Source organism: Oncorhynchus mykiss, chromosome 11 (genome assembly GCF_013265735.2).
Source record: "Oncorhynchus mykiss isolate Arlee chromosome 11, USDA_OmykA_1.1, whole genome shotgun sequence".
Classification (NCBI taxonomy): Eukaryota; Metazoa; Chordata; class Actinopteri; order Salmoniformes; family Salmonidae; genus Oncorhynchus; species Oncorhynchus mykiss.
In genome coordinates this window covers 8,212,068-8,226,566 of record NC_048575.1, presented here as the reverse complement: position 1 = coordinate 8,226,566, position 14,499 = coordinate 8,212,068, and the positions used below count along the sequence as shown (strand labels likewise).

The following is a 14,499-nucleotide window of genomic DNA, read 5'->3' as shown; positions in this document are numbered from 1 at the left end:
GTGCAAACAGCTGAGAGCAAACATCTGACGCCATGCAGCCCTCTACTGCTGCTGCTACAGCTAGCCATGTAGCGCTCTACTGCTGCTGCTACAGCTAGCCATGTAGCGTTCTACCGCTGCTGCTACAGCTAGCCATGTAGCGCTCTACCGCTGCTGCTACAGCTAGCCATGTAGCGTTCTACCGCTGCTGCTACAGCTAGCCATGTAGCGTTCTACCGCTGCTGCTACAGCTAGCCATGTAGCGCTCTACTGCTGCTGCTACAGCTAGCCATGTAGCGTTCTACTGCTGCTGCTACAGCTAGCCATGTAGCGCTCTACTGCTGCTGCTACAGCTAGCCATGTAGCGCTCTACTGCTGCTGCTACACCTAGCCATCTAGCGCTCTACTGCTGCTGCTACAGCTAGCCATGTAGCGCTCTACTGCTGCTGCTACAGCTAGCCATGTAGCGCTCTACTGTTGCTGCTACAGCTAGCCATGTAGCGCTCTACTGTTGCTGCTACAGTTAGCTATGTAGCTCTGTACTGCTGCTGCTATAGCTAGCCATATAGCCTTCTACTGCTGCTACAGCTAGCCAAGTAGCACTCTACTGCTGCTACAGCTAGCCAAGTAGCACTCTACTGCTGCTATAGTTAGCCATGTAGCCCTCTACTGCTGCTACAGCTAGCCATGTAGCGTTCTACTGCTGCTGCTACAGCTAGCCATGTAGCGTTCTACTACTGCTGCTACAGCTAGCCATGTAGCGCTCTACTGCTGCTACAGCTAGCCATGTATCGCTCTACTGCTGCTACAGTTAGCTATGTAGCTCTGTGCTGCTGCTACAGCTAGCCATGTAGCGTTCTACTACTGCTGCTACAGTTAGCTATGTAGCTCTGTGCTGCTGCTGTGCAGCTCTCCTCTTAATCAAAACGAACAAGGCTAGGAGAGGAACTGATAAATACCACCTCCTCAGTCTGAGCCTCTCTCCTTTCACCTCTGCTATGTTTCTCTCTCTCTCTCTTTCTCTCTCTCTCTTTCTCCTCTAACCTCTCCCTTGTCTTACTTTCCTCCTGTCTTTCTACTCTCTCTCACCTCTCTCTCTCACCTCTCTCTCACCTGTCTGTCACCTGTCTCTCACCTCTCTCTCACCTGTCTCTCACCTCTCTCTCACCTCTCTCTCACCTCCTTCCAGTGGAACTCTCCAGGAACTGAGAACTGCAGCCGCCCTCTCTCTTCCTTTATTTTTTTCACCTATACCTTTTCTCAGTATCTCACTTCATCAGTCTTGCTTTCTCTTTGACTCCTCTATCATACTGTAGCGCTTTCCTCAGTTGGACCTGTCTGACATATCTCACCCGGTGGGGGGTGTGTATCTCTATTACCTGGAGGTGATTGAGTAGTGTGTCACTGGCCACCAGCCCAGAGCCTGATAGACCAGGAAGCACTGCATGTTCCCGGGATATTCCTCCTGAGTGTTTTCCCCATATGACCTCACAAACCAGGATGACTGACACAACCAATGATCAGGCATCAGAGGGGGGACTTGAGAATACACCAAGAGACTAGCAACTACAGTCATGAATATGAACCAAGTATAGAAGATATGGTACAGTGGTTCTTGGAAACCATAGTAACTAAGCAGGTTGAACTTGTACGAGTTTTCAACCTCACCGCAAAACACACACGCACACACACACACACACACACTGCGTATGGTCCTACCGTCCTTCCTGTACAGGTTGATCTCCATTTTCCTCTCTTCCGAGCCCAGCAGTGCTTGGGCCATCTGGGCGATGGCCAACCGCTTGGTTTGAGGGCCGTACAGGAAGTTACAGGTACAGGGTTTCTGCATGATCTCTGCTCGCGAGTAGCCGCACATGGCGCAGAAGCCATCGTTGCAGAATATGATGGCACAGTTCTCCACCCGGGCATTGGCGATGATGAACTTACGACCTGAGGATGAGAGGAAGAAGGAGATGAGGTAGATAGCAGGAGAGATATAGTGTGTATGCGCATTTATGCATTGTGTTTTGTGTGTGACTAGTAGAAAATGGTGCATCCTTGACCTTATGAACAATATCTACATCCCCTTTGCTCAGCACCTCATGGCCAATCTGAGTTTCATTAGGGAAAGGGGGATACCTAGTCAGTTGTACAACTAAATGCATTCAACTGAAATGTGTCTTCCACATTTCAGGGCAACCTTAATCAACATCCACATTTTCAGTAGCTGGGGAACAGTGGGTTGACTGCCTTGCTCAGGGGGAGAACAACAGATGTCTACCTTGTCAGCTCTGGGATTCAATCCAGCCACCTTTCGGTGACTGGCACCAATGCCCTAACCACTAGGCGACCTGCCTAATGCCTAGACAGTTTAAGAAAGTTAAAACCTATTTACTACATTTCTATAACTCTTTAAAATTATGTTTGTTGAAGAGCAAAAACTAGCTATAATGACCCTGGTCACCCTTGACTGCTGTAGATTCATTCACCTCTGTCCATCTACAAACACATAGCCTATTAGCTATACAAGTAGCTGCTACACATAAACTCCTATTAACTCAGCACCGTGATTAAAAAAATCATGATGATGATTACTACAAGTTAACTGTAGATAGCTGGCTAGACTAACTAGACTCATTTACCAATCTAAACAATGTAAACTGACATGAGCTAATTGTGTGACTGTCAGTTAGTGACATATAACAAGAGGGAAACTGCTGATGCACAACGCCTTGTGTTCTACTATTCTAACTTTCATCATTAAATTGAGACCCTGACTGAGTTTTTTAAATGCTCATGGACAAATCTCTAGAATGTGTGTGTGTGTGTGTGTGTGTGTGTGTGTGTGTGTGTGTGTGTGAGACGGTGGAATTCAGTTGTCGCTGTTCCTTGCTTCTCTCTGTATCTCCGATGAGCTGTCTTGTTAAATGGGAAGCGTGGACTAATGACCGCTCAGAATGGCTCAAAACACAGGAAGAAGGACATTGGGAGGAAGAATGTCTGCTATTCTCCTAATGAGCAGGGCACTATTTCTGCTCTATTCAGGCGACCGTAGGATTTTTAAGACAGGAGGATTTGTGAGTACTTTCTAAGAATGTGAGCTTGGGACCTTTTGAAAATGAGAAAATAGTAAGTGGTTTGTATTTGGTGGGTTGAGACAACATACAGTGGCAAGAAAAAGTATGTAAATCCTTTGGAAATACCTGGATTTCTGCATAAATGGGTCATAAAATTTGATCTGATCTTCCTCTAGGTCACAACAATTGACAAACACAGTCTGATTAAACTAATAACACACCAACTATTGTAGTTTTCTATTGTATTCCACACGTGTGGTTCAAAATGGTAGATGGAGTCCCCATCGAGTTTTCCACTGAACAAACTAACTTTGTTTAGAGAATAAAGCACGCTTGTCCTAATTTCGTTATGGTATTGAAATTAGGTGTTGTATTGAACTGACATTTGAAGATAAAAGATAATGGACCAAAGATGGATGAGAGGGAGACAGGATTGTGTTTCATTTGTCAAGCTATATCTTACTGTTATTACAGTCTCGATGAGCTTACACGGTCAGAAAAAAAAGGGGTTTAAAAGTGTTCTTTCCCCATAAGAGAACCCTTTTTGGTTCCAGGTAGAGCCCTGTGTGGTAAAAGTTCTACATGGAACCCCCAAAAAGTTCTACTTGAAAGAGAAGGGTTCTACCTCCAGACTTGACTGCCCTTGACCAGCACAAAAACATCCTGTAGCATACTAGCATCAAAAATAATTATGCAACTTTTCAGGGAAGTCAGGAACCAATATACACAGTCAGATAGGAAAGCAAAGGCTAGCTTTTTCAAACAGAAATGTGCATCCTACAGCACTAATTCCAAAAAAGTTTCGGGACACTGTAAAGTCCATGGAGAATAAGAGCACCTCCTCCCAGCTGCCCACTGCACTGAGGCTAGGAAACACTGTCACCACCGATAAATCCACGATAATCGAGAATTTCAAAAAGCATTTCTCTACGGCTGGCCATGCTTTTTTCCAACTGGCTACCCCAATCCCCGCAGCAATGTTCTGACAGAGTTACAGAGTCTGGATCCCTACGAATCAGCTGGGCTAGACAATCTCGACCCTCTCTTCCTAAAATTATCCGCCGCCATTGTTGCAACCCATATTACCAGTCTGTTCAACCTCTCTTTCGTATTGTCTGAGATTCCTAAAGATTGGAAAGCCGCGGTCATCCCCTCTTCAAAGGGGGAGACACTCTAGACCCAAACTGTTACAGACCCATATCCCTCTTTCCCTGCCTTTCTAAAGTCTTCGAAAGCCAAGTGAACAAACAGATCATCGACCATTTCGAATCCCACCATACCTTCTCCGCTATGCAATCCGGTTTCCGAGCTGTCACGGGTGCACCTCAGCCGCTCTCAAGGTCCTAAACAATATCGTAACTGCCATCGATCAAAGACAGTACTGTGAAGCCGTCTACATCAACTTTGCCACGGCTTTCGACTCTGTCAATTACCATATTCTTATCGGCAGACTCACCAGCTTTGGTTTCTCTAATGACTGCCTCGCCTGGTTCACCAACTACTTCTCAGATAGAGTTCAGTGTGTAAAATCAGAGGGCCTGTTGTCCGGACCTCTGGCAGTCTCTATGGGGGTGCCACAGGGTTCAATTCTCGGGCCGACTCTTTTCTCTGTATATATCAATGATGTCGCTCTTGCTGCGGGGGATTCTTTGATCCACCTCTACGCAGACGACACCATTCTGTATACATCTGGCCCTTCTTTGGACGCTATGTTAACAAACCTCCAAACGAGCTTCAATGCCATACAGCACTCCTTCCGTTGCCTTCAACTGCTCTTGAATGCTAGTAAAACTAAAGGCATGCTCTTCAACCGATCGCTGCCCGCACCCGCCCGCCCGACTAGCATCACTACTCTGAATGGTTCTGACTTAGAATACATGGACAACTATAAATTCCTAGGTCTCTGGCTAGACTGTAAACTCTCCTTCCAGACTCATACTAAGCATCTCCAATCCAAAATTAAATCTAGAATCAGCTTCCTATTTTGCAACAAAGCCTCCTTCACTCATGCTGCCAAACATACCCTCGTAAAACTGACTATCCTACAAATCCTTGATTGCGGCGATGTCATTTACAAAATAGCCTCCAACAGTCTACTCAGAGAATTGGATGCAGTCTCACAGTGCCATCCGTTTTTGTCACCAAAGCCCCATATACTACCCACCATTGCGACCTGTATGCTCTCGTTGGCTGGTCCTCACTACATATTCGTCGCCAAACCCACTGGCTCCAGGTCATCTATAATTCTTTGCTAGGTAAAGCTCCGCCTCATCTCAGCTCACTGGTCACCATAGCAACACCCACTCGTAGCAAGCGCTCCAGCAGGTATATTTCACTGGTCATCCCCATAGCCAACACCTCCTTTGGCTGCCTTTCCTTCCAGTTCTCTGCTGCCAATGACTGGAACGAATTACAAAAATCACTGAAGTTGGAGACTTATCTCCCTCACTAACTTTAAGTATCAGCTGTCAGAGCAGTTTCCCGGTCGCTGCAGCTGTACACAGCCCATCTGTAAATAGCCCATACAACCAACTTCCTACCTCATCCCATATTTGTTTTTCTGCTCTTTTGCACACCAGTATTTCTACTCGCACATCCTCATCTACACATCTACCACTCCAGTGTTAATCTGCTAAATTGTAATTACTTTGCCACGATGGCCTATTTATTGCCTTACCTCCTTACTTCCTTTGCACACACTGTATACAGGTTTTTCTATTGTGTTATTGACTGAACGTTTGTTTATCCCATGTGTAACCGTGTTGTTGTTTTTGTCGCACTGCTTTGCTTTATCTTGGCCAGGTCGCAGTTGTAAATGAGAACTTGTTCTCCACTGGCCTACCTGGTTAAATACAGGTGAAATAAAAATAAATAAATGCCTGGAACCAAAAATTGTTATTTAAAGTGTTCTATGGGGAGAACCGAAGAACCCTTCTAGGACAACAATTTATTTTCTAAAGGTGTCGTGTCCCACTCCAAGAGATATTATCTTCTGTAATTTAAAATTGTGTGTGTGTGTGTGTTTGAGTATTGCGTGTGTTTGGCAATGGGGCATTGCGTATTCCGGGCTCCGTCTGTTCCTCTAGACTGTTCCAGAGAAACCTGGCACACCTTTCGCACCACTTACAATGTGGCAACAACAGTAGCAGCAACAATAACATCTAGCCTTCTTAAATTCTCTCCGTCTCTCTCTCTCACACACAAAGACACCCGAGCACAAAGACACACACACAAGCACACAAATGCACACACACACAAAGACACATACACGAACAAAGACACAAACACACACACACACACACCCTTGCGGGCCTCGCACCACCAGCTGTTACTGAAGAAGAAAGAGCCATCAGGCATAACAACAAGGCAGCACTCACTCTCTCTCTCTCTCTCGCTCGTCCTCCTGATTTTCTACCTCTTCCTCATAACTCTCACTATTTCCCTCTCTGACACACACACTCACAGAGAGAGATCACAAACAACAACTCCCACCCAGTCACAAGAAAGGGAAAGGGAAGAGTTAGGAAGGACAAAACCCTGACCAAACCCAATCTCCCATGAAGCACAACTTGTACCCTACGCTACGCATGAATGTAGTGACATTTGACTTGTAATTTGGCTTGTAAAATGGTTGAATATTAAAATCTTAGCATGAAATTTGGACTTTTTAATAAAAGCTATGACAGAGTAAACAACTCATACAATGAGTTTACAAATATTAAGGACACCTGCTCTTTCCAAGACATAGACTGACCAGGTGATCCCTTATTGATGTCACTTGTTAAATCCACTTCAATCAGTGTAGATGAAGGGGAGGAGACAGGATAAATGATTATTTTTAAGCCTTGAGACAGTTGAGACATGGATTGTGTATGTGTGCCATTCAGAGGGTGAATGGGAAAGACAAAATATTTAAGTGCCTTTGAACTGGGTATGGTAGTAGGTGCCAGGCACACCAGTTTGTGTCAAGAACTTTGCACATTGACTCTGTACTGGTATGTATATAGCCTCGCTATTGTTATTTTACTGCTCATGTTTAATTATTTGTTATTCTTATTATTTTTTTTATTTTTTTACTTATCTATTGATTACTTAATATGTTTTTCTTCTTAAAGCATTGTTGGTTAAGGGCTTGTAAGTAAGCATTTCACTGTAAGGTCTACTACACCTGTTGTATTCTGCGCATGTGACAAATAACATTTGACTTGATTTGATTTGAGAACTGCAACGCTGCTGGGTCTTTCACGCTCAACTGTTTCCCGTGTATGTCAAGTAGTCCACCACCCAAAGGACATCCAGCCAACTGGACACAACTGTGGGAAGCATAGGAGTCAACATGGGCCAGCATCCCTGTGGACTGCTTTCAACACCTTGTAGAGTCCATGCCCCGGTGAATTGAGGCTGTTCTGAGGGCAAAAGTGAGGGGTGCAACTCAATATTAGGAAGGTGTTCTTGATGCTTTGTATACTCAGTGTAGGGTTGAAACCATTTCAATTTTCCAATATATTTTTGTAAAGACTACCTCCCATTCTGATTCTTTTTTAAATATGTTTTTTAAGGATAAATGTGAAATATATAAAATTGGCCAAATAATGTACTTTTACATACATTTTATATATATTCCAACATATAGAACATAAATGCATTTAAAATGTGTATCACAATATATGTTAAATGCATCAGAATGTATTTTAGAATATACAGTATTTATCAATATACTTGGTAAATATATTTAAAAATGTATATCACAATATATGTTAAATGCATCAGAATGTATTTTAGAATATACAGTATTTATCAATATACTTGGTAAATATATTTAAAAATGTATATCACAATATATGTTAAATGCATCAGAATGTATTTTAGAATATATAGTATTTATCAATATACTTGGTAAATATATTTAAAAATGTATTTCATTTCATGTATTTAAATGTAATTGCAAGAAATAAGTGTGTATGTCAAATTAAATACATTTATTTTAACAAAATGTCTTAACAATTAAACATTAGTAGGTGATTTGATATCACATGCACTTCTGTTAATCTCATTAAAACTGCAGAACAGATAGTCTACCCCTGCTCCCCCTCTCCCTCTCCGGCACTCTGGTCCATTCTAATGGTCCATTCTAAATCAAAACAAATCTCACACATATAATATTTAGTATATGTAAAGACAATATTAAATCAAGAATAATCTGATGGGTGGCAATATTAGCCAATCACTTGTGAATGATGTTTTAGCCAATCACTTGTGAATGATGTTTTAGCCAATCACTTGTGAATGATGTTTTAGCCAATCACTTGTGAATGATGCCCAGCTTGTGTGCAGTAAGGCAAGAAACAGCGTATGCTTTTCTTTTCGACTTTTTCAAATCATATTCGCCCACCTCATGTAGCCCAGCCCACAGGCCTATATGTTTTGATAAGGTTTGTAATCACAACTAAAGTGGCCGAATAACTTCTTAAAATTAAGCACATTAATCCGATTTACAACCGGTGTAGAACTTTACTGGCACACAAAGGCCTTGCGTGGGGAAGATCCTTTTCATGCATAATCACATCGGCGGCCATTTTCGAGAATGGTGTTTTCATCAGCCTCATTCATTTTTAAAGTAAACATAATTGAACATCTAACAGTCAAATCATAGTGTAAAAGCAGGCGAACTGGTTCTAGTCTTTTTGGCAATTTTCTGGTGTTTTGTGGTAAACTGAGCAGGATGAGCATAACACGTCAACCCTGTTAAAGACTACAAATGTTTTAAAAATGTATTGTTTATTTAATTTATTATTTATTTTTTGTGAAGCTTGCATTCTATTGCCCCTCCCTGTTGCACACAACAAGCTTCCATTCCCCCTGTCACAGGGGGATTCATGGATCATGTATCTAGTAATTACCAGTTGGAGGGCCGGTTAAGTGTGGTACATTTCCACTTCCCACTTAGCTACGAACACAGCATAACACTGCTAACCATCCACGTAGAGTCATATACTACCACTCATTGGAAGCATAACACCTAGACCTACACTTTGACATATTGTGGAGTGTTGTACAATGTGTATATCTTTTTTTAAATAGATTTTTTTTTTTTAATAATTATAACAAAAACATCAGGCACTAGATTTTTTACATTATTTTATTAAGCTGAAAACAGGCCCTTACTACAGTCATTCTTTACCTCTTGAGAAACATATTATTTTTATGAAGTTGAACATGTGCTCGGAATGAGAGAATGTTCAAATTAGGTGAAATAAAAACTTGATTTTTTTTTTTTTTTTTTTTGCTGACCATGATCACCATTGATCAATATTTAAAGATTAATTTAAAACCTGAATTAGTAACCACTTTGGCCACCCTGTAAACTAGATGTCATGCATTTCTGGAATATTGCCAGGCATTACATGCATTTGAGCAAAGATGCAAATGATGCTACATGTATGTGAAATACATTTAACGTCAGTTCCAATATATTGAAATGTATATTGTTTTCTGTGTGGGTACCCTTCACTCCTAAAGCAACCTCTTATCCCTAGTGAGAGAATAGGGGAAGACGAGTTGTCGTTATTCCGACCACAGAAAGACTAGCTGTCGTCATGGCGTCAGCTAATGGGGATCGTGATAAAATAAAATACCAGGGCCAACGGCAATAACAGGCCCCAAAGCAAGGCTATTCAGACATGCATGCAAACAAAGGCTATCTTTTCTCCAGGTTGACACTAAGTTAAAGGGATTCCCTCCATAAATTAGCAGCCACAGGGCCCTTACCGTGTCTTAGAGGCTAACGGTTTAGCCCGCAAGTAATAAATACTGGTATTTAGAGGGTGGGTCACATGATACTGTACGAGGGGAGGGGTTGTTTATTTCTTAGGCCAATTGAGCTGGGTAGGATCTGAGCATGCATCATTTGGAGAGTGCTAATGGCTCGCCACAAACCACAGTGCTGGAAAAACATGCCTGAAATATATAATGCTTGATGTTGACCTAAGGTCAGTGGCGACCCGTCATTTAAGGGCCACCTGTTTAGCTATAATATTATGATACATTTTTTGTGTGCCTGTTTTGCATGTCATTTTGGCATTCATGCGTGTCACATATCAGTTTGGAAACAATGTAAAAAAAAAAACATTGATTGATAAAGCCGCATACAAACATGGTCTCTTTTTTTGCTTTCTTGAGTAAGGCAGCTCCAAAATGTTGGTGTTTCAGCCTAGCCCAGTGCTTTCTGTGGTTTTATTTAACCAGGTAAGTCAGTTAAGAACAAATTATTTACAATGACAGCCCATACCGCCCAAACCCAGATGACCCTGGGCCAATTGTGCGCTACCCTATGGGACTCCCAATCACAGCCAGTTGTGATACAGCCTGGATTTGAACCAGGATGTTTCTAGTGAAGCCTCAAGCACTGAGATGCGGTGCTTTAGACTGCTGCGCCACTCGGGTGGGGTAGCCAGCGGAAGACACGGAGCGTAGGGGTTGGTAATGTTTTCTAGTTGCGCCGTGATTGGCTCAGTGTTCTCTTACTCAAGGGGACACTACGTCACCGCAAAATCTACAGGTAGAGCTAAAAAATTCAAGCCCCTTGAGTGCTGCCATAGAGTTACATTAGACGTGCCCATCCAAGAAGGCTCAATTGGATTGGATTGGACTGATCATGTCAACATAATTTGAAAATCCTAGCATCATGAATCAAGTTGACAATCTACTGGCAAAGCCTTTTCCACCCTTGTCATATGAAGAGAAATTATAGATAAAAAGTATTGATGCTCATCGGCCATTGGACATTAACATTACACAGAAATTTGGAAATCACAAATTCAACAATGAGTGGTTTGGAAGGAATCAGTGGCTAATTTAAAAAAAATATATATATATTTTAAATGTAACCTTAATTTAACTAGGCAAGTCAGTTAAGGACAAATTCTTATTTACAATGACGGCCTACCCCGGCCAAACCCGAACAAAGCTGGGCCAATTGTGTCCCACCCTATGGGACTCCCAATCACGGCCGAATGTGATACTGTAAGCATTGCAAAGCAATCACTAGCCTGCTATTCAGTGGAGTGGATGTGTTGTTGAAGTCTGGGTTTATGGGTCTCTTTTCCAAGCTTAAAATGATAAACATTCAACGCTGGCCATGACTTCTGCCGCTTTCAAAACAACTGGAAACTTGGAACAGGGACATCTCAGACTTCAGTGAGTTCAAGACAACTGGGAACTTGGAACTGGGAAATCTCAGACTTCAGTGAGACAACTGGGAAAATAAGTTTTGAACGGTCATCCAACTCAGAATTCCAAGTCGGGAATTCGGGACTCTTTCTAGAGCTCCGACTTGAAGATCACTAACGTCATGATTGACCTTGTTTTTTTCTGAGTTCCCAGTTGTCTTGAAAGCACCATCAATCCAGAGAATGCCAGACTTTGATGACAAGTGAGCACAGCACAATAAAGTGAGTCCAAACAGGTATCGTATGCTGCTCCATAAATTATGTAATATGCCAGGGAGATATGAACAGCCGAAGTTGGACGTTTACATTCACTTAGGTTGGAGTCATTAAAACTAATTTTTCAATGACTCCACAAATTTCTTGTTAACAAACTATAGTTTTGGCAAATCGGTTAGGACATCTACTTTGTGCATGACACAAGCAATTTTTCCAACATCTGTTTACATCTGTATCACGATTCCAGTGGGTCAGAAGATTACATACACTGAGCTGACTGTGCCATTAAACAGCTTGGAAAATTACAGAAAATGATGTCACGGCTTTAGAAGCTTCTGATAGGCTAATTGACATCATTTGAATCAATTGGAGGTGTACCTGTGGATGTATTTCAAGGCCTACCTTCAAACTCAGTGCCTCTTTGCTTGACATCATGGGAAAATCAAAGGAAATCGGCCAAGACCTCAGAAAACAATTTGAAGACCTCCACAAGTCTGGTACATCATTGAAAGAAAATTCAAAACAAATGAAAATACCAAAAATGTTTGAGTCATGTCTGTGAGTATAACAGAACTCATATGGCAGGTGAAAACCTGAGACAAATCCAACCAGGAAGTGGGAAATCTGAGGTTTGTAGTTTCATTTAAGTGATTGCCTGTCCAATATGCTGTGTCAATGGTTGAGGAATTTAAATTATGAGATTTCTGTTTTGAAATTGGAGCCCTGCAATTTCACTGGCTGTTGGCGAGGTGGGACGCTAGCGTCCCGAACGATCCCAGAGAGGTTAATTAACAAATAGTTGTATTGACTACGTCCGTCCTAGCTCGCTCACCAATGTCTTGATGGAAATTACGGATTGCCTCTTATCCACTTGTCATCATCCCCTTATGTTCCGTACAACTCAATGGTCAGTAGAAACCACATTTGTCTAAGCAAGTCAGCCATATCAGCTATGTTTTTGTTAAAGGCAGTAAATAAGGCTAAATGAACTGTTTCGCTACCAGACAAGGCTCCGCTGATAACCAGGTGTAACAGTGGTAAGGTGTTGGGACTGTGGTTGGGACTGCTGTTGGGACAGCTTTAAATAGGCCCTAACAGTTTCTGCGCACCATTTGCCCCGTTATAGTCCAAATAATGTGTTGTGTTGGGTTGTGTTGTGTAGGGTTGGGTTGTGTTGTGTAGGGTTGTGTTGTGTAGGGTTGGGTTGTGTTGTGTAGGGTTGTGTTGTGTAGGGTTGGGTTGTGTAGTGGCTTTGCTGGCATGCATTGCTTTTGAGTTTGCACCACCAAGATTTAGATGCTAAAATCGCCACTGAGGAGATGTGAGGACATGTTGACATGCAAGTACTAGGGAAAAGCTTTGATTCACCGATACGCATCGGTCCCCGGTTCAAATGTTTAAGATATGAGTGAATCAGTCAGCTACGTTTGGGCCAACTAAAAATGTTAAGTTCAGGTAGCGTAGATATCCTACCATAGAGGCACATATTCACACACACAAACAAACACTCCTCTCTCCCTCTCTGTCACTCTCCCTCTCTGTCTCTCTCCCTCTCTGTCACTCTCCCTCTCTGTCACTCTCCCTCTCTGTCACTCTCCCTCTCTGTCACTCTCCCTCTCTGTCACTCTCCCTCTCTGTCACTCTCCCTCTCTGTCACTCTCCCTCTCTGTCACTCTCCCTCTCTGTCACTCTCCCTCTCTGTCACTCTCCCTCTCTCTCTCTGTCTCTCTCTGTCTCTTTGTCTCTCTCTGTCTCTTTGTCTCTCTCTGTCTCTTTGTCTCTCTCTGTCTCTCTCTGTCACTCTGCCTCTCTCTGTCTCTCTGTCTCTCTGTCTCTCTCTGTCTCTCTGTCTCTCTGTCACTCTCCCTCTCTGTCACTCTCCCTCTCTCTCTCTGTCTCTCTCTGTCTCTTTGTCTCTCTCTGTCTCTCTCTGTCTCTCTCTGTCTCTTTGTCTCTCTCTGTCTCTTTGTCTCTCTCTGTCTCTTTGTCTCTCTCTGTCTCTCTCTGTCACTCTGCCTCTCTCTGTCTCTCTGTCTCTCTCTGTCTCTCTGTCTCTCTGTCACTCTCCCTCTCTGTCACTCTCCCTCTCTCTCTCTGTCTCTCTCTGTCTCTTTGTCTCTCTCTGTCTCTCTCTGTCACTCTGTCTCTCTCTGTCACTCTGTCTCTCTGTCTCGCTGTCACTCTCTGTGTCTCTCTGTGTCTCTCTCTGTCTCTCTCTGTCACTCTGTCTCTCTCTGTCACTCTGTCTCTCTGTCTCGCTGTCACTCTCTGTGTCTCTCTGTGTCTCTCTCTGTCTCTCTCTGTCACTCTGTCTCTCTCTGTCTCTCTGTCTCTCTCTGTCTCTCTGTCTCTCTGTCACTCTCTGTGTCTCTCTGTGTCTCTCTCTGTCTCTCTCTGTCACTCTGTCTCTCTCTGTCTCTTTGTCTCTCTCTGTCTCTCTCTGTCTCTTTGTCTCTCTCTGTCTCTCTCTGTCTCTCTCTCTCTTTGTCTCTCTCTGTCACTCTGTCTCTCTCTGTCTCTTTGTCTCTCTCTGTCTCTCTCTGTCTCTTTGTCTCTCTTTGTCTCTCTCTGTCTCTCTCTGTCTCTTTGTCTCTCTCTGTCTCTTTGTCTCTCTCTGTCTCTCTGTCTCTCTCTGTCTCTCTTTCATAGACATGGGTAACATATGTTTACATTGAAAAATCAAGGGAAATAGATAATAAACAATAAAATACAAACTGTAAACATTACACTTACAAAACTTTCAAAAGAGTAAAGACATTTCAGATACAGTGTTATAGTGACAAATAGTGATATTTCACCCAATAGGTATGGGAGTGCAGCTCAGTTTCCACTTCATTCTGTGGGCAGTGTGCACATAGCCTGTCTTCTCTTGAGAGCCAGGTCTGTCTACGGCGGCCTTTCTCAATAGCAAAGCTATGCTCACTAAGTCTGTACATAGTCAAATGTTTCCTTAATTTTGTCAGTCAGTCACAGTGGTCAGGTATTCTGTCACTGTGTAC

The 14,499-nt window shown here is 42.8% G+C and overlaps 1 protein-coding gene across 1 annotated transcript in view; it reads right to left on the bottom strand.

The window, feature by feature from the left end:
• Positions 1–528: 528 nt before the first annotated feature.
• LOC110535212 overlaps positions 529–14,499 on the bottom strand; it is a 30,432-nt gene continuing 16,461 nt past the window's right edge. The window contains exon 3 of the mRNA XM_021620079.2: positions 529–1,929. Within this exon, the coding sequence (XP_021475754.1) occupies positions 1,355–1,929 (575 nt within the window). The 3' untranslated portion in view covers positions 529–1,354. The remainder of the gene's footprint in view (positions 1,930–14,499) is intronic.